Consider the following 20,082-nt stretch of genomic DNA (forward strand, 5'->3'; position numbering starts at 1 on the left):
GCGCCACGGGATTTCACTGGCTGTTACGTAGGTGGGACGAAATCGTCCCACTGGCCCTAGAGAAGTTAAGAGGAATATTTATACTATATTGAGTGACATTGTGGGAAGTGTAGTAGGCAACATGTACAATCACTTAGCAAACCCAAATGTTTCAATTAATCACATTTTCTGCCTGCATATATACTTGTACAAAATATTATACAAGTGTCTTTTCAGTGAGGCAGTATTGACTTAAGTACAAAGTTATGGTTTAAACATGTTTTATTTGATGTAAAATCACCTGCAGCCGAAGTTCATATACCATACCGCAAAATGTAATGGTATTACACTGGCCTAAAAGCAAACTACACTGTGAATGAGCATAATTGACGGGCAGAAATGATATTTAAGATACCGACTCAACAAATCTTTTTTACTAAGCGTATCAGTGCATCTGCTACATTTCTGACATCTATAAACAATATCCTTCCTGTTCCAAAGATGTATTGAATATTGAAAATTACAGTGACAAGTTATACTTAGATGTTAACATGGTAAAACTGTACATAACATTTTAGATATGTCACCAAGGTGAGTACTATATCGCGCATATCATCACCTAAGGCAGGGGTGTCAAACTCATTCCATTGAGGGCTGCTGGCTTTTCCTTTAAATTAAGCCCTAGACAACCAGGTGAGTGCAGTGCCTTACTAATCAGTAACCTTAATTCATCAATCAAGTACAAGGGAGGAGCGAAAACCCGCAGACCCTCGGCCCTCCGTAGAATGAATTTGACACGTGTACTAAAGCCTAAGCACATTGTCATTTCAATGTATTCTTGTCTTGCTTTATAGTACGGTGATATTACACTTCCTACAGTATAGGCTAGTAATAAACTATTCCAATTAAAATGTTGAATGGTTGTAATGCATAGACATCTGCCTCGCTCATCTACAAATATGTCAGTCATTCCACAGAGGGCCAAGTGTCTGCAGGTTTTTTTTTCTTCTTTCAATTAAGACCGACAACCCGGTGAGGGGAGTTCCTTACTAATTAGTGACCTTAATTCATCAAGTACATGGGAGGAGTGAAAACCCACAGCCACTTGGCCCTCCGTGGAATGACTGACACATGAAATAGTTGACCAACAATTTTAAGGATTTTCATTGGTTAGATTGCGTAGCTGAACTGGGAACTTATTTTGTGCTTGCAAAAATGTTTCCCTTTTTGAGAAATATTTTCCCTTTTACATACAAATGTTAAAGTTCTCAATGAGAAGCTGTGAAAGCCAAAGTTAATATTATGACCCGATTTCTGGTTAAAATCGGAATCTTCTGACATTCTTCGAGTCCAACAAAACATATAGCACACAATCAAGCACAATATAATAGATGACAGAGCAATCATTTTGATTCTCATTTGGAGAACAACCACGTGTCATCCCAAAAGGCCTTGATACAGAAAGTGGTTGTCGAGTGAAAATTAGTCGGGGCATGGACTGATACAAACGGGAAACTGTTGCGTGAAAAACCTAGCCGCGTTGCAGTTCTTGACACAAACCGGTGCGTCTGGCACCTACTACCATACCCCATTCAAAGGCACTGAAATCTTGTCCATTCACCTTCTGATTGACACACATACACAATCCATGTCACAAGGCTTAAAATCCTTCTTTAACCTGTCCCCTCCCTTTCATACACTGAAGTAGATTTAACAAGTGACCTCAATAAGGGATCATAGCATTCACCTGGTCAACTCTGGACCTCAAAGCCAGTGCCACTGCATTTTTTTTAACCAGGGAGATATTTAGACCTGGGACACCAGGTGTGTGCAATTATTAACAGGAAAACCAGCAGGCTCTGGACCTCGTAGGGTAAGAGTTGAATATCCCTGGGCTATGTAATGGAAAGAGCAGGTGTCCTTAATGTTTTGTGTACTCTGTATGTTACATCTTCGGGCGTTGTAGGAAAGATGCAGTGTTAAAAACACTCGTCAGCCTAAGTTCCATTGCTATCGGGAAACCGGGCCCTGGACTATCCAGTCCATACATTGACAATGATTCAAGAAGACACATTTCAAACCGTTCAAAAGTTCTTAGGGACCAGGAGTGAATGCCACTGCCTTTGGAGACTAGATACAGGCCTGGGTTTATACACAACCCAGTGGAGGTGTATCTTTAGGGGTTGACAAAAAGTGACAAATCCTTGCGTCTCATGATTGCCCACAAACTGGCAGTTACCAGGGGTTCCCTGTAGCCCTCTCTCATATATTCACTCTGTTCGAGTACAGGCAGGGTTCTGCAGCTGTCCTAATTAACATGTCCACAATCCACATAGAGAAGAGAGCAAACGGCACCATCATCTGATTCTCAATCCGCCAGCCTTCAAATGTATTTTCTTTGTAGTCCATTAGAATAACAAGTACAAGGGAAGTTTGGTTGAAAGGGAGCTGGGTCTCAAAAGGCAAGGGGACAGAAATGTAGTATTGCAGTAAAAATATCTGTAAAATCACAGAGGTCTCTAAGTCTGATGTCCGGACACGAAACCGGCCTAGTTGCCACTGTTCAGGATGGACATGAGACGGTCTTCGTCTATGGAGCTGAAGACGTCCAGGTCGTCGAGGACGGCCGGCTGGCTGGAGTTGCCAGGAGAACTGTCGACCATGCCCTCACTCTGGAGCAGGTTCACGATGCTGTTGGGGTAGTTCATCCAGGTGCTGCCGCCACAGCTGTTGTTGACCACAGGGTTGGTGGCAGGTAAGTGGCAGGGTGCCTGAGAGACCGACACCCTACTGTTCCCTGGCCCCTCTCCAGCCAGACCACTCTGGACCAGCATAGCCTGGAAGTCGTCGATGTTTATGCTATCTAGTGTCCCTGACTGGTGGACCTCAGAGAAGCTGGGGAACTCGGGTAGCTCCTCATCCACCATGGGGCCATCCACCCTGAACTGGGAATCCTGGACCCCGAAGGTAGAGGTGGGCTCTGGGGTAGCGGCTGCGCTCACTGGCTCCTGGGGACTAGCAAAGGTGGAGAAGGTGAAGCCGTGGAGGTCCGACAGGTTGACGGTGGGGAAGGCCTGTGAGGTGGCTGCAGATGCCTGGGGGTTGGTGGTGAATCGGGCCACGGGGGTGGCTTTGTGTTGGGAGTCCAAGGTCAGGCTGTTGAGGAACTTCCAGGTCTCTGCTGGAGTGGAGGAGGAGGGCTCTGCTTTGGGCTGGGTTTGGAACAGCTGGCCAGGCTGGGGGCTGTCGTAGTACGGCTGGGGCTTCACAGAGGTGGCACGAGGGGGCGCCACTGGGTTCACTGCAAGAGACAAACAGTCAATACCACTGTCCCCTACCCAATGCTGTTGAATTTACAAATTAACTTAGATAACATAGAAACATAACTGTTTAGGGACCCTATGTTAACTTCTGGCCACTAATGTTACATACAGAACACCCTTAACTGTATGAAGAAGAAACAGCTAAATAAGTAGGATGATTTACCAGGCTGGCTAGCTACTGGCTTGGCGGCGACTGTTCTTCTGGCAGTGTTGAAAGGCCTCTCTGCTGGCATGGCCACTGGAATTCAAACATAAACCATCACACATTAACTCCCCCAAAACCATCAGATGACACAGCTGTCTAGTTCAGTGAGTGACATGGATCATTATATACACCTACCTGATATGGACCCCAGCTTCAGATTCTGGAACATTCCCTCTGTCCGTTTTCGCTTCTCTATCAGTCTATATTCATCTGTATAGTGAAAAAATAAGACTTAGTTTGGGTGAAAGGTTTTGCATGACAACTTCACAGCCTACAGGAGTGTCGCCAAAAGAACCAAACGGGTCGTCATAGTAACGAAAAGGGAAGAGACCTGGGTCGGAGGGCAGGAATTGGAAGTCCATTGGCTCGCTGACCTCGCGGTCCGAGGGCCTGCGGAGCTGCATCTTCACTCTGATTGGCTCAGTCAGGTTGGTGTCGTAGAAGGGCGGGGTACGGAACACGATGGCCACCTGCCTGTGGACGTCCGCCTGGGAGAAGGTGCCCTTCCCCTCCCACGAGTCCTGGAAGAACCGTACCTCGATGTCCTCTGTGGAGGGAACAAAGAAGAGGTGGAAGCGGGGATGGGAAGGAGGAGGTGAGTTTCTGGCTGGGAGAATTCATTCAGGGCCAGTCCAGCTGACCTGGTAACATTTTGTAACAACATAATTGGTAGCCCACAGTTTCATGTAATACAGAGAGGAGATAATAGAACGAAGGGACTAAGTTTGAACAATTAAGTGGGCTTATACGCAATACTATCAAATGGGTGTCAGTTAAGTGGCTACCAGTGGGCTTATACACCATGATTGCAAATGGGTGTCAATTAAGTAAGTGGTTACCAGTGTGCTTATACACCATGATTTCAAATGGGTGTCAATTAAGTAAGTGGTTACCAGTGTGCTTATACACCATGATTTCAAATGGGTGTCAATTAAGTGCTTATACGCCATGGTTACCAGTGGGTGTCAATTAAGTACGTGGTTACCAGTGGCTTAGACACCATTGATTGCAAATGGGTGTCAATTAAGTAAGTGGTTACCAGTGTGCTTATACACCATGATTTCAAATGGGTGTCAATTAAGTAAGTGGTTACCAGTGTGCTTATACACCATGATTTCAAATGGATGTCAATTAAGTAAGTGGTTACCAGTGGGCTTATACACCATGATCTCAAATGGATGTCCGGCAAAGAGGAACTTCAAAAGAGTCCACACACTAACAGGAGAACAAAGCCGTTGAATGCAGGTAAAAATAACAAACAGGCTCAACTCAATAACACCAACAACAATTGGAGTGTTTGTGTCAGACAAACCTTTTTGCACTTTGTCACAGAGTAGGAAGATCTCGTCCCCTCCTCTGCAGCTCCCAGAGTTTCTGTTCACTCGACAGATCTTCAATTCTGCTGTGTTGGGTGCTCCTGTGAGAGAGAGAGACAGGAGTGAAGGAGTGTTAAAGGGCCACAGCATCTGTCTAGCTCATGTTTATAAATGAGTGAAACTGACAGAGCAAACAGTGGAACAGGAACAGCCTGGACAGAACAGTGACAGATGAGGGAGCCAGTGTGTACTCAGTGAGTGTTTGGTGAGTGTGTGTATCTAAAGATTGTATCTCGTGTGTGTGTAGCAGACTCACTGTTGTCATAGATGGGCTGAGACACCACGGGCTCCAGAGGGTGGAGTTCACCGGTAGGTAGAGTGATCGAGGCCTGGAAACAAAGCCTCACTGCATTCAGGTCAAACTCCTCCTCCCACACCTTCGCCTCGGGAACTACCGCCAAAACACAACACAGTCAGTCACAAAGCCAAAGGGTGTGGCATCTGGGATTGGCTATCTGGCATTGACAAGTGATAAAACAAAATCGATAGTTACATATCGCAATAATATTTTTATCATACTACAGCAAACATACAGTGAGCAATATGTTTGTAACATCAAATTGCAATAAACTCGCAGTATCAAATGCAATATATATAGAATCGTGAGAATCACAATACATAAGTATCGTGATAAGATGAGGTCTCTGGCAATTCCCAGCCCTAGCATTGACTGTATCGTGTCATGGTCACAGAGGACAAATACATTACTATTTACACAACATTATTGGATTAAACCAAGGTAAACAAAACATGAAAATGAGATTGGATGAGTCAATATGTGCATAACTGTCAATGTTATGACAATGGACCGACTGTGTGTGTGTCTGTCTGTACTCACTGTTGAAGGGGTTGTTTTGGGTCTGCAGTCTACAGGAAACTGCTTCGTTCACATCCTTTTTCTTCACACACTGAATGCCCAGGTTCTGAAAACTGAGATCAGTGAGAGGAGTCAGAGTGAACGTGTGTGAAAGTGAGAGAGATCGACCACAAGAGGGTGCTTCATTCAACCACACTCTGGTTCTCGTCTTTAAAAAATCAAGACTATGTGAAACAACTTTTCCTGACCTAAATGGTCATATAAATGATTAACTGGTAATCTTTTGGTCATCCAAGTATATGTCTTCTATCACACTCACACACAGTCTAACCTGTGTACTCGTCTCTCCTGCAGGTCTGCCTCATAGTAGCCATGTTTGCAGTCTTTCCCCACCAGCTCGTGAGGGTGGGGCTTGTGAGGCGGGTTCTTGGTCACCAAGGAGACACGGACACGCAGGGGACCATTGTAGTTGTGCACCTGCATGGGAGCAAACCAGGTTAGCAGGATGTGTGTTATCACACGCCACAAAATCTCCACCACTTCCTTTCCTATGTCATACATGGGATACAGCTTCTGTCAAATTTGACATCAAAAATTATATATTTTTTTTTACATTTTAGCTAACCCTAACCCTTTTCCTAACCTTAACCTGACACATGAATTAACCTAACCTGCTGTGTAAGGTATCCTAAACCTGCAAAAAAAAAGTCAATTTCAACAAAAGCTATAGACAAAACCCCTGTTATGTAGTAGTAAAACAGACAGCTATGGTTATAACTAGACAAAATGGCTAATTTGCGTAACACATTATATAATAATTTATCCATCAACTACAGTATATTAGAATATATGGTGAACGTAGTCATGGTTTTGAAGGTCTCTGAACGTCTCAATAAGCTACAGTGCAAATAAAGCATGGCCCCTTAATACATGGTTAGCTAAGTGTGCCAATTATGTGTAATTTAAGGGTGCCCTAACCTTGATGGCGGGGTGTGTCTTGGTGGTATCGTTGCTCTTCTCTCCCGGGATGCTGCCCGCCGAGCGCCCCTCACACTTGTACCTGAACCTCATGCCTCTGGGCTTGGGCTGCTCAATGATCTCTATGAAAGAATTCCCTGCAGAGAGAGAGAGAGAAATACACTGTGACCTTCATTCCAATGGGATCTCATTACTATCTCAATGTAACTGATTGGCACACATACACAATCAATGTCTCAATTGTCTGAAGGCTTAAAATCCTTATTTAACCTGTCTCCTCCCCTTCATGTACACTGATTGAAGTTGATTTCAGTGTATTCATGGATGCCAAGGGAAGTCAGGCTTTTGTCTCTGTGTTTCATAATTTTCCTTCAATTCGCAAGAGACTGAATGGGTCTCGCCGGAGAAAGCATCCGAGCGGGCAAAACAGCACCCCTCTGTCTCTGTATGTGTAGGCCATCTATCTGATGCTGTCTGGTCAAAAAGAGAGTATGACATTGTTGCCGCCCGTAGCATTGAATATAAGGGAAGCTAGCGAGCATTAAGCCTCCCTTGATTAATAAAAAAGTATTAAACAATAGCCACTCAGCGTTGAGCTAAACTGAGTGAGCTCAACTGTGAATCTATTGCCTGCTCCTGTTGGATTATTAAACCATTGTTAATTCGACGTTGTCTGCATCTGGGTCTACCTTCATACCTGATCCAACCAATTCTCCGTATTGGCCAATGATTATAACGGCAATTCTGATCCAACCATAAGTTCATACATTGTTCCCCTGGCCTGAGAGGATGGAAGTTCAATATTTACCTAGATGTAGAAGGCTAATGTTAACTAGCTAACGTTGCCCATTAAAGGAAGTTAGGCTAGCGAGCAAACTTTTTAGCAAGGTAGCCTACGACAACAAAAAATGTAAGCGTGACGTGTACTGTATCACAGAGTCATATACCTTTTCGTCAACATGAAAAGAGTGGAGGATGGCGAGGGTGAGTCAACATGTTTTTTCTACTTGCACGAACACACACACACACACACACACACACACACACACAGAAATCAGAACCATGGACAGCCACATCATATTTAGCTTACGTTGATTGGATTAAATTGTTTTTGGTATCTTATAGTTACCACTGTATTAGACTAAGCATAACTGATTTTATGATGATGAAATGGTGCTGGAATAGTGGAGGCAGCTCCTGTTTTCTTTCCACTTGCGGTAACTCCGTGGTTCTAAATCAGTAGTTGTATAGTCGTCCGAAAATGTCGGAAACATGAACTTACTTGACCATGCTGTAGGTCATGTTACTGTTGCTCTCCGGTTATGTGATGAAACAAAAACATTTCTGGCTTGACTTCCCCAGTGATTTACCCAGTGGTTTCATCTACTGGTGGATTTAACAAGTGACATCAATAAGGGAATCATACAGTACCAGTCAAAAGTTTGGAATCACCTACTCATTCCAGAGTTTATTTATTTTTACTATTTTCTACATTGTAAAATAATAGTGAAGACATCAAAACTATGAAATAACATATAGAATCATGTTTTAACCAAAAAAGTGTTAAACAAACCAAAATATATTTTATATTTGAGATTCTTGAAAGTAGTCACCCTTTGCCTTGACAGATTTGCACACTCTTGGCATTCTCTCAACCAGCTTCATGAGGTAGTCACCTGGAATGCATTTCAATTAACAGGTGTGCCTTGTTAAAAGTTCATTTGTGGAATTTCTTTCCTTCTTAATGCGTTTAAGCCAATCAGTTGTGTTGTGACAAGGCAGGGGTGGTATACAGAAGATAGCCCTATTTGGTAAAAGACCAAGTCTATATTATGGCAAGAGCAGCTCAAATAAGCAAATAGAAACAACAGTTCATCATTACTTTAAGGCATGAAGGTCAGTCAATCCGGAAAATGTCAAGAACTTTAAAAGTTTCTTCAAGTGCAGTCGCAAAAACCATCAAGCGCGATGATGAAACTGGTTCTCATGACCACCACAAGAAAGGAAGACCCAGAGTTACCTCTGCTGCAGAGGATAAGTTCATTAGAGTTACCAGCCTCAGAAATTGCAGCCCAATAAATAATTCACAGAGTTCAAGTAACAGACACATCACAACATCAACTGCTCAGAAGAGACTGCGTGAATCAAGCCTTCATGGTCGAATGCTGCAAAGAAACCACTACTAAATGGCGCCCCCTTACAATTTCTGGTTGCGACAACCAATCATATTGCCGTCTGCAACCAAGAAGTAACTAAGAATTGCACTCCCCAACCAATCCGAGACGCCAGTGCAACCAAGAAGTAACCAAGAATTGACCAATGAGGATAGAGCTATGACAGGACCTTTAAACGCTAGAAGAGGACCATGGAAAAATGTATTTCCTCTCAGGTAATTTTGTTCGAGTTATCTTAAGTAATGTTAGCTACGACTTTTTGTTATCTGGTGTTTTCATTGATCATCATCATCAATTGGAATATCTAGCTGGTAAAAATATCTAGCTGGTTAAACCGTTAGCACGGTTAACAAGATTTACAGTGTAACTACATTAACGCTATCTAACTCGTTAGTAAACTGGTGTTTTGACACTAACACAGTTTATCGACGTAACGTAGCTAGCTTAATGTCCGATGACTCTGACCATCAAAATAGTCTTAACCCCACTAACGTTATTTACATAATTATCTGGAGTTATTATTTTCTTATTACCATAGCTAGCTATCTAAACAAAGTGAGATTTTTATAGCTAGTGTTTTGTCACTCAACTCAGCATCAGCAAACCACTCCTTTTCTCTTTTAATTCATTTTGCAAATTGGACTAGACATGGCTATAGGGCAAACACTGTCTTGATATCAAATAGGCTAGTGTCATCATGTTAATTATGAATTAAAAGGCACGAATGATATCCTATGCACTTGCTTATGCTGGTGTATCTGTTTGTGGTAGAATTGTGCTTTAGCAAGTAGCTAGAGATGACAACATAGGTTGCTAGAGTGAAGGTCATCAGTTGGAACAAATTGTTCCTTACACTGTTCCACGCAAATACACTGGTCAAATCAAATGTTATTTGTCACATACACTGAATACAACAGGTGTAGACCTTAGAGTGAAATGCTTACTTACAAGCCCTTAACCAACGATGCAAAATACCTAAAAGAAAAAGTTTTAAAAAAAAGTAAAAATAACAAAAACTAATAATTAAAGAGCAGCAGTAAATAACAATAGTGTGGCTATATACAGGGGGTACCGGTACAGAGTCAATGTGCAGGGGCACCGGTGTCGAGGTAATTGAGATAATTATGTACATGCAGGTAGGGTTGTTAAAGTGGCTATGCATAGATAATAACAGAGAGTAGTAGCAGCGTGGGGGGTGCGAAAAGTCTGGGTATCCATTTGATTAGCTGTTCAGGAGTCGTATGGCTTGGGGGTAGAAGCTGTTTAGAAGCCTCTTGGACCTAGACTTGGCACTCCGGTACCGCTTGCCGTGTGATAGCAGAGAGAACAGTCTATGACTAGGGTGGCTGGAGTCTTTGACGATTTTTAGGGCCTTCCTCTGACACCGCCTGGTTTAGAGGTCCTGGATGGCAGGAAGCTTGGCCCGAGTGATGTACTGGGTCATACGCACTACCCTCTGTAGTGCCTTGCGGTCGGAGGCCGAGCAGTTGCCATACCAGGCAGTGATGCAACCCATCAGGATGCTCTCGATGGTGCAGCTGTAAAATCTTTTGAAGATCTGAGGACCCATGCCAAATCTTTTCAGTCTCCTGAGGGGGAATAAGTTTTGTCGTGCCCTCTTCACAACTGTCTTGGTGTGCTTGGACCATGTTAGTTTGTTGTTGATGTGGACGCCAAGGAACTTGAAGCTCTCAACCTGTTCCACTACAGCTCCATCGATGAGAATGGGGGTGTGCTCGGTCCTCTTTTTCCTGTAGTCCACAATCAACTCCTTTGTCTTGATCACGTTGAGGTAGAGGTGGTTGTCCTTGCACCACATGGTCAGGTCTCTGAACTCCTCCCTATAGGCTGTCTCATCATTGTCGCTGATCAGGCCTATCACTGTTGTGTCATCGGCAAACTTAATGATGGTGTTGGAGTTGAGCCTTGCCGTGCAGTCATGAGTGAACAGGGAGTACAGGAGGAGGCGATTGAGCACGCACCCCTGACGGGCCCCCGTGTTGAGGATCAGCGTGGCAGATGTGTTGTTACCTACCCTTACCACCTGGGGGCAGCCCGTCAGGAAGTCTAGGATCCAGTTGCAGAGGGAGCTGTTTAGTCCCAGGGTCCTCAGCTTAGTGATGAGTTTTGAGGGCACTATGGTGTTGAACGCTGAGCTGTAGTCAATGAATAGCATTCTCACATAGGTGTTCCTTTAATCCAGGTGGGAAAGGGCAGTGTGGAGTGCAATAGAGATTGCATCATCTGTGGATCTGTTGGTGCGGTATGCAAATTGGAGTGGGTCTAGGGTTTCTGGGATAATGGTGTTGATGTGAGCCATGACCAGCCTTTCAAAGCATTTCATGGCTACAGATGTGAGTGCTACGGGTTGGTACTCATTTAGGCAGGTTACCTTAGTGTTCTTGGGCACAGGTACTATGGTAGTCTGCTTGAAACATGTTGGTATTACAGATTCAGACAGGGAGAGGTTGAAAATGTAAGTGAAGACACTTGCCATTTGGTCAGCGCATGCTCGGAGTACACGTCCTGGTAATCGGTCTGGCCTGGCGGCCTTGTGAATGTTGACCTGTTTAACCTGTCTGGGCTAGGGGGCAGTATTTTCACGGCCGGATGAAAAAACGTACCCAATTTAAACAGGTTACTACTCTGGCCCAGAAACTAGAATATACATATTATTAGTAGATTTGGAAAGAAAACACTCTGAAGTTTCTAAAACTGTTTGAATGGTGTCTGTGAGTATAACAGAACTCATATAGCAGGCAAAAACTTGAGAAAAAGTCAACCAGGAAGTGGAGGATCTAAGAATTGTAGTTCTTCTTTCTAGTCCCTTTCAAAACTACAGTATCTGTGGGGTTACGTTACACTTCCTAAGGCTTCCATTGGCTGTCAAAAGCCTTCAGAAAGTTGTTTCAGCCTTCTCCTGTTACTGGGGAGATAATAGGAGCTCAGTTACTGAGTGGACTGCCTGTGGACAAAGGGATAGGATATGCACCGTTCCTTCTTTTTATCCTTGAATGAATACGCTATTGTCCGGTTGGAATATTATCGCAATTTTACATAAAAAATACCATAAAGATTGATTTTAAACAGCGTTTGACATGCTTCTAAGTAGGGTAATGGAACATTTTGACTTCGTCTCTGGTACCGCGTTCGCGCGTTATGCCTTTGGATAGTGCTCTGAACGCACGAACAATGGAGGTATTTGGACATAAATATGTATTATTTCGAACAAAAACAACATTTCTTGTGGAAGTAGCAGTCCTGGGAGTGCATTCTGACGAAGATCAGCAAAGGTAAGAGAATATTTCTAATACTAATTCTGAGTTTAGGATGCCCCGAACTTGGCGGGTGTCTGTATAGCTCGCTGTGATGGTTGAGCTATGTACTCAGAATATTGAAAAATGTGCTTTCTCCGTAAAGCTTTTTTAAAATCTGACAAAGCGGTTGCATCCAGGAGTAGTCTATCTATAGTTCTTTAAATAATTGTTAGATATTTTGTCAACGTTTATGATGAGTATTTTTGTAAATTGATGTGCACATTCACCGGTGGTTTTGGTGGGAATACATTTTCTGAACATCACGCGCCAATGTAAAATGCTGTTTTTGGATATAAATATGAACTTTATCGAACAAAACATACATGTATTGTGTAACATAATGTCCTAGGAGTGTCATCTGATGAAGATCCTCAAAGGTTAGTGCTTCATTTAGCTGTGTTTTGGGTTTTATTGACACATGTCCTTGCTTGGAAAATGGCTGTGTGATTATTTTTGTCTATGTACTCTCCTAACATAATCTAATGTTTTGCTTTCGCTGTAAAGCCTTTTTGAAATCGGACAATGTGGTTACATCAAGGAGAAGTGTATCTTTAAAATGGTGTAAAATAGTTGTATGTTTGAGAAAGTTTAATTGTGACATTTTGTTGTTTTTGAATTTGCCGCCCTGATATTTCACTGGCTGTGTCCCGCAGGTGGGACGCTAGCGTCCCACGTATCCCATAGAAGTTAAAGGTCTTACTCACATCGGCTGCAGAGAGCGTGATCACACAGTCATCCGGAACAGTTGACGCTCTCATGCATGTCTCAGTGTTACTTGCCTCGAAGCGAACATAGAAGTTATTTAGCTCGTCTGGTAGGCTCGTGTCACTAGGCAGCTCTCGGCTGTGCTTCCCTTTGTAGTCTGTAATAGTTTGCAAGCCCTGCCACATCCAACGAGCGTCAGTGTAGTACAATTGGTGTAGTACAATTCGGTGTAGTACAATTCGACCGTAGTCCTGTATTGACGCTTTGCCTGTTTGATGGTCCGTCGGAGGGCATAGCGGGATTTCTTATAAGCTTCCGGGTTAGAGTCCCGCTCCTTGAAAGCGGCAGCTCAACCCTTTAGCTCAGTGCGAATGTTGCCTGTAATCCATGGCTTCTGGTTGGGGTATGTAAATACAGTCACTGTGGGGACGACGTCCACTTATTGATAAAGCCAGTGACTGATGTGGTGTACTCCTCAATGCCATCAGAAGAATCCCGGAACATATTCCAGTCTGTGCTAGCAAAAAAGTCCTGTAGTTTAGCATCTGCTTCATCTGACCACTTTTTTATAGACCGAGTCACTGGTGCTTCCTGCTTGAATTGTTGCTTTAAGCAGGAATCAGGAGGATAGAGTTATGGTCAGATTTCCCAAATGGAGGGCAAGGAAGAGCTTTGTACACGTCTCTGTGTGTGGAGTAGAAGTGGTCTTCCTGTCTGCTTATCGCGGAATACAGCTCATTTAGTGCGGTTTTAGTTCCAACCTCACTCTGTGGTGGTATATAGACAGCTACAAAAAAAACAGATGAAATCTCTGGGTAAATAGTGAGGTCTATACTCCACCTCAAGCGAGAAAAACTTTGAGACTTCCTTAGATATAGTCCACCAACTGTTGTTTACATAAATGCATAGGCCCACGCCCCGTGTCTTACCAGAGGTTGCTGTTCGGTCTTGCCGATAGAGTGTATAACCCGCCTGCTCTATGTTCTTAATGTCGTCGTTCAGCCACGACTCGGTGAAACATAAAATATTGCAGTTTTTAATGTCCCGTTGGTAGCATATACGTGCTTTCAGTTCGTCCCATTTATTTTCTAGCGATTGAACGTTAACTATAGAACAGAGGGCAAGGGCAGATTAGCCACTCGTCGCCTGGTCCTCACAAGGCACCCTGATCTTTTGCCTCGAAATATAAGTTTCCTTCTCCAGCGAATCACGGGGATCGGGGTCTGGTTGGGTGTCAACAGTATATCCCTTGCGTCAAACTCATTGAAGAAAAACTCTTCGTCCAGTTTGAGGTGAGCAATCCCAGTTCTGATGTTTAGAAGCTCTTTTCGGTCATAGGAGAAGGTAGCAGCAACGTTATGTACAAAACAAGTTACAAACCACGCGAAAAAAAACAACAAAATAGCATGATTGGTTGAGGGCCGATAAAACGGCAGCCCTACCCACCGGCGCCATCATCTTGACTGGTAATGGCAATATAATGCAATTAATAATCTAATGCAGCTTTTATATTTAATACAAACAGCAACACATTTCTCTTTGTGAAATGTTATTATAGAATTATTCCATACTCAATCCGGTGTATTCTCATATATTTATGTCGTTTTTTTTCTTTAGGGGAGCTGATAGGTTTGGAGTACCTCTTCGATCAAACTGGTTTGGTGCTGCAGGATTACAAGGCTGCCATTGAGGAACTGGAGACAGGTGATCCTGATGTCCAAGAGGAGGATGATGAGGGCTTTGTGGAGCTTGTGGAATTTCAGGACCTGACAGTTCCAGTGGTGGAGACAGCCCTGCCTCTTGTTGGCACCTTTCATTTTACTCCCACCCCCTCTACCAGAATCCAGTCCACAGCTGCATCAGCCAGTCCCCTGTCCTCCACTCCTGTTCGGGTTAATGTTACTCCTTAGTCCAGGACCAGAAATGTTATTTTTAGTGTGAATTGACTCTGGCAGTCAAAACAGCCAAATACACCTTCTGATCGTGAATCGATTCTCAATTCCGGTACGGGTTTAGAAACATAAAACACAGCAAAATAATTTCACATGCAAAATACACACTTAGTGTACACTGTTTTAACACAGTTGCAGCCAAGCATATTTTTTTGTGACAACATGTTGCAGCGCCCTTCTTCTGTTTACACATAAGTGTTAGGAGACACAGATAGATTTTTAGCACAGACTCTGAAAACACGCTGTAACATGGAGATATGGCCGTGTGGTAAGGTAACATAAAGGTGTGTATAATTTTAACCTTTTGTTTAGAGAGTCTGGGCTCTAAACAAAACTCCCCCGTACAGAAGACGCCTTCATCCAATAACTCTTATGTGTGATGTAATGAAGTGAGAGTCATGATCAACAGGCTATCTCGATAGAAGCAAAGAGTTGGAATACAAACTAAATATACAGTGAGCTCCAAAAGTATAGGGATAGTGAAATATTTGGTTCTTTTGGCTCTGTACTCCAGCACTTTGGGTTTGAAATGATACAAAGTGCAGACTGTCAGCTTTAATTTGTACATAGTCCCCCCCATTTAAGAGGAACCAAAAGTATTGGGACAAATTAACTTATGTTTATTAAAGTAGTCGAAAGTTTAGTATTTGGTCCCATATTCATAGCACACAATGATTACATCAAGCTTGTGACTATACCAACTGTTGGACGCATTTGCTCTTTGTTTTGGTTGTGTTTCAGATGATTTTGTGCCCAATAGAAATAACTGTTTTTTAATGTATTGTCATTTTGGAGTCACTTATTGTAAATAAGAATAGAATATGTTTCTAAACACTTCTACATTAATGTGGATGATACCAGGATTGCGGATAGTCCTGATGAATTCTGAATAATGATGAGTGAGAAAGTTACAGACACACAAATATCATGCTGTATGACATAAGGGCTATGTTGAGAGGTAGCTTGCAAGTAAGCATTTCATTGCACTGTTTACACCCCGCTGTATTCTGTATATATGATTTGTAAAATTGGGTTTGATTTTATTTTTGACAGTAAGGATGCTTGCCATTTCAGAAGACATAGTTCTGAAAAAGAGTACACCGGGGCTACTGTATATCTCTGGATAAATTTGGCCAGGAGGACTGTACTGCTTCAAGTTGGCAACCCAGTAACAAGGCACACTTGTTGGGTCAACACGAGATGCAGTTCAACCTTTAAAGAAAGCAGACCTTCAAGTGGGTTGTTGAAAATGCTCTGTGGTATGCTGGGTATTTGGTGGCATCGATGAAGAGTGACGCAAAAAAAAAAAAAAAAAACATGCTGCTAATCAGATTACTTTGAAGGTGTGCCTGGAGGTCCCGCCCCACCATCCAGTCCTCCGCTCCTGTATGTACTACTCCACCACCAGCTGGTACTCTGTCCGTGGACTTGACACCTGTCTGGGCCTCTGTTCATGATCTCCACACCTGTGCCCGTCTGGGCCTCTGTCCGTGCCCTCGACACCCGTGGCCGACACCGGTGCCCGGCTGGGCCTCTGTTCATGATCTCCACACCTGTGCCCGGCTGGGTCTCTGTCTTTGAATTCCACACCTATGCTCGGGTGTCCCTCAGTCAGCCCCGTCCTCTGCTCCTTACAGGCTGGGCATTCTGATGGCATTCTTAATTCACTCTGAGCACAAAACCCCTTATCTGAATTCTCTAATTACATTTTGATCAAGTGTCAGTCTTTGAATGCTCCATTGTATAAACAATTTAATTTTCCTGCTTGTGTGCCTTGTGCACTGATTTCAAACAATTTGAATATATTTGTCATTCTCACGTCTTCCTCCAATTCTGTGTTTTGAATTACTTTCTTGATTTATAATCAAAACAATTTAGCCAACATTACGTTTTCAATGTGAACTTGATATTACATGTATAGATATGCTCTGCATATGTGGGAACTCCTTCTAGACTGAAAAGCATTCCAGGTGAAGCTGGTTGAGAGAATACCAAGAGTGTGCACAGCTGTCATCAAGGCAAAGGGTGGCTACTTTGAAGAATCTCGAATATAAAATATATTTTTATTTGTTTAACACTTATTTGTTTACTACATGATTCCATATGTGTATAAAGAAAACCCCCTTGAATGAGTAGGTATGTCCAAACTTTTGACGAGTACTGTAGCTTTCACCTGGTCAGTCTATGTCATGGAAAGAGCAGTGTATATCAGTATGTGTTTCAAAATAAAGCTGATGCTTCAAGTGAATACAGTCATGACAAGGGAGAAGCCATAAAGTGAACAGAGGAGACAAACAGAAAACAGGTCCACAGCGTGATATAACTCTCCTTACCTTGGTTCAAAGGGGGCTGTCCCCATCCATACATTCCTATGGAGATGGGAGAAATTGACACAAAAACATTTACTAGAACAAATAAGTCAGTAAGAAACAACTATCAACCAAAATCCACAACCCATAATTCCCCTCAACTATTCTCAGATGAGAAAAGGCAGACAAGAACTGCAAATGTTGGAGATCACAACAGTTTGCGGTACAAATTCAGCTCCTTCTCCATAAGCAGAAGAGTGTTAGCTAAAAGTAGATGTTAAAGGGGGAAGTTCACCCTCAACTCCTACCCTATGAGGTCTGGAGCTTGATGGTTTTCTGTTCTACCTGATAATTAATTGCTCCCACTTGGTGTCCCAGGTCTAAATCAGTCCCTGATTAGAGGGGAACAATGAAAAAATGCAGTGGAACTGGCTTCGAGGTCCAGAGTTGAGTTTGAGGGCCCTGGACCCTTCAAAAACCAAAACGTGCACCCCTTGGGGTCCTGAGGACAGAGTTTGGGAAACCCTGATTTAGATGTAGCTAATAAGAGAATTTTACCCCTATTTTCGCATTGAAATCCAGGAAGTAGATTAATGCGTGCCGCTAGTCGGGTCGTCACTAGTTACCCCAGCCACAAAGTCATAAAACCTGCCTATCTCCACAATTTCTCTTCTTAAAATGTGATTTTAATTATAACCTTAACCTTAAAAGAAGCATTTTTATATAAAAATACAGAAATCTAAATACTCAAGCAATGGACCTACAAACTGTCTGGGGCGATGACAAATGGCTAGGCAGGTGTTATAAACGGCCTAGGAGTGTTTTGGGGTGAACTCCCCCTTTAAAATAATTTTTTAATTTTTTATTTAACTAGGCAAGTCAGTTAAGAACAAATTCTTATTTACAATGACGGCCTAGGAACAGTAGGTTAACTGCCTTGTTCAGGGGAATAACGACAGATTTTTACCTTGTCAGCTCGGGATTCAATCCAGCAAACTGGCCCAATGCTCTAACCACTAGGCTACCTGCTTGCCCAAATAGCTGGAATGCAAAGCTAAATGCACTGAAAACAAAGGAGGTTCCTCTAAAAACACAATAGCAGGCAAGGTATAATTGCAGAGAAATTGCAAGGTATAACACAGGGGAAATAAAGATTGTCAGATTACCGTTATTTTTACCACCTGACATCACTTCTATTGTGTCTGAAATAGTTCAATAGAGCAGTTGGTTTATAGAACACATCTACAATAAAGACGTTTTCTAGTTCATGGAAAAAAGACTGGAAACTGTGTTTCTTCCTTCTGCATCAACTGGGTAGACAAGATTGATTACACATGGTGTTTGAGCATGGGTTGAGTTGAGTGTTATTACATGACATTAACATTTTTAGAAAGTTTTCAAAGCCTCCCTTATGTTGTAGCTTTGATGATTGTATAGTTAACTTTGACAATGATGTTCAACTCCTGATAAAACAGTATATTACTCGATTTTCAGACTCGTTTTTAAATCAATGTAAATAATGCAGCAGGAACGAATACATGTACAACTTAGGCTATATTGACAAGAGGTTAATTCGTTAGTGAAAGTGGGTGCTCATCAAATGTATTTATAAAGCCCTTTTTACATCAGCAGATGTCACAACGCGCTTATACAGAAACCCAGCCTAAAGCCCCAAACAGCAAGCCATGCAGAAGCCCACAGTTACCAGACTAAGGCCATCTTCAAAGCGAAAGTAACGCCCTGGCACGCAATTGACAAACCCAGTGCCTTTATTATTTCAATGTGCCATCACCGACTGTCCCACACGTGACATATTACAAGAACGTTTGCTTTTTGTGAGGTGCAAATGTGTGTGAGACGCGACTAGCGCATGTGTGTTGTAGCACTGATTTGGTAACAAATTATCCAGCTTGTTGACGTTCGACCTTCAAGCCTATTAGGTGCAATGTAACGTTGAGTCACATTCTTGTTGCGTTGCTTTATTAACCGGTTTTATTAACCTGTTATTAACCTATCAGCGCAAAACCTCGCTGTGACGACTATGACGATTTCCTAAATGTCATACATTGTAAACATTTAGGCATTAAACATACAGCTACATCTATCAAATAGGCATATGCAATGTTGTGTAAACACCATGACGTCATTTCGGGGACATTGTCCCCTTAATAATTAGGCTAAGCGTCAACAAAGTTGTATAATTGGTCATACAAGTGAAATATTTCACTGCGGCTAAAGTCAAATATATCGGAGAATCGCGTAGCCTAGGCCTCTTGACTGTCGCACTACCCTAGTGTTGGGATAAAAAGGCATCCATAATGTGCATAGGCTACTGATAGCCTATACAGCTTCAATGTCACGAAGGATCACGTTCTACTAGATATGATGTAAAATAATACATCTATAATAGATGTGGGCCTATCTCAAACTATGTCCAACTTCCTAGTAGGCTACAGTGCTGGCAAGTCGCGGACAGTGATCTCCATTATGTTGTATTGACTCCTCCTGCGGCAGTACAAAACCAATGGTATCGGGGCTTCCCCCTTGTGCGCAAACAAGTTGCTAAGCTTCACACGAGACTCGAAAATGCATTAACTTTGAGGATCAGTTTGTAAACAAACTTACCATCCATTTCCGACTTCTACTTCTTCCACGTTGGTTATTGGAATAGCCTTTCCCCTAGGGTGTTTGTCCCTTGAAAACAGGTAAATTTGTAAACTTGTCGTGACAGATCGCTCTTTAGCCACCTCCGCCTTTAAGTCTCCAATGCAATTTGCCACCACCACCTAAAATGGGGCGGAAATACCCAAATGACGTAAAGGAACAGAAAATGTATATTGGTTTCGTTGCAGTCATAACACATTTAAAGTTAAAAACAGTCACAAGGACCGACTGTGAGATTGGGTGCAATTTAACTGCGTCTTTGTAGCCACTATGTTGCGCAAAT

General features: G+C 42.7%; 1 protein-coding gene and 1 long non-coding RNA gene across 2 annotated transcripts; one reads left to right on the forward strand and one right to left on the reverse strand.

Moving 5' to 3' along the window:
* Positions 1 to 243: 243 nt before the first annotated feature.
* LOC106608684 (putative transcription factor p65 homolog) lies at positions 244 to 20,018 on the reverse strand. The gene is made up of 11 exons (XM_014206784.3): positions 19,761 to 20,018; positions 17,160 to 17,195; positions 6,679 to 6,815; positions 6,032 to 6,177; positions 5,722 to 5,813; positions 5,140 to 5,274; positions 4,820 to 4,924; positions 3,839 to 4,054; positions 3,643 to 3,717; positions 3,466 to 3,540; positions 244 to 3,280 (listed from the first exon to the last, which is right to left on the reverse strand). The coding sequence occupies exons 1-11, from the start codon at positions 19,765 to 19,767 to the stop codon at positions 2,529 to 2,531; spliced, it is 1,776 nt and encodes a 591-aa protein (XP_014062259.1). The 5' UTR covers positions 19,768 to 20,018; the 3' UTR covers positions 244 to 2,528.
* On the forward strand, positions 6,082 to 16,657 carry LOC106608685 (uncharacterized). The gene is made up of 2 exons (XR_001329564.3): positions 6,082 to 6,196; positions 14,492 to 16,657. It is a non-coding gene; the product is annotated as an uncharacterized LOC106608685 (long non-coding RNA).
* Positions 20,019 to 20,082: the final 64 nt, after the last annotated feature.

This window comes from Salmo salar, chromosome 07 (assembly GCF_965601325.2).
Source record: "Salmo salar chromosome 07, fSalSal1, whole genome shotgun sequence".
NCBI classification, from domain to species: domain Eukaryota; kingdom Metazoa; phylum Chordata; class Actinopteri; order Salmoniformes; family Salmonidae; genus Salmo; species Salmo salar.

Coding starts and splice junctions, on each gene's coding strand:
- LOC106608684 (XM_014206784.3), bottom strand. Junction 6,816..17,159: donor ACAGCCCCCTTTGAACCAAG/GTAAGGAGAGTT, acceptor CTCTCTCTGCAG/GGAATTCTTTCATAGAGATC. Junction 5,814..6,031: donor CAGGAGAGACGAGTACACAG/GTTAGACTGTGT, acceptor CACTGATCTCAG/TTTTCAGAACCTGGGCATTC.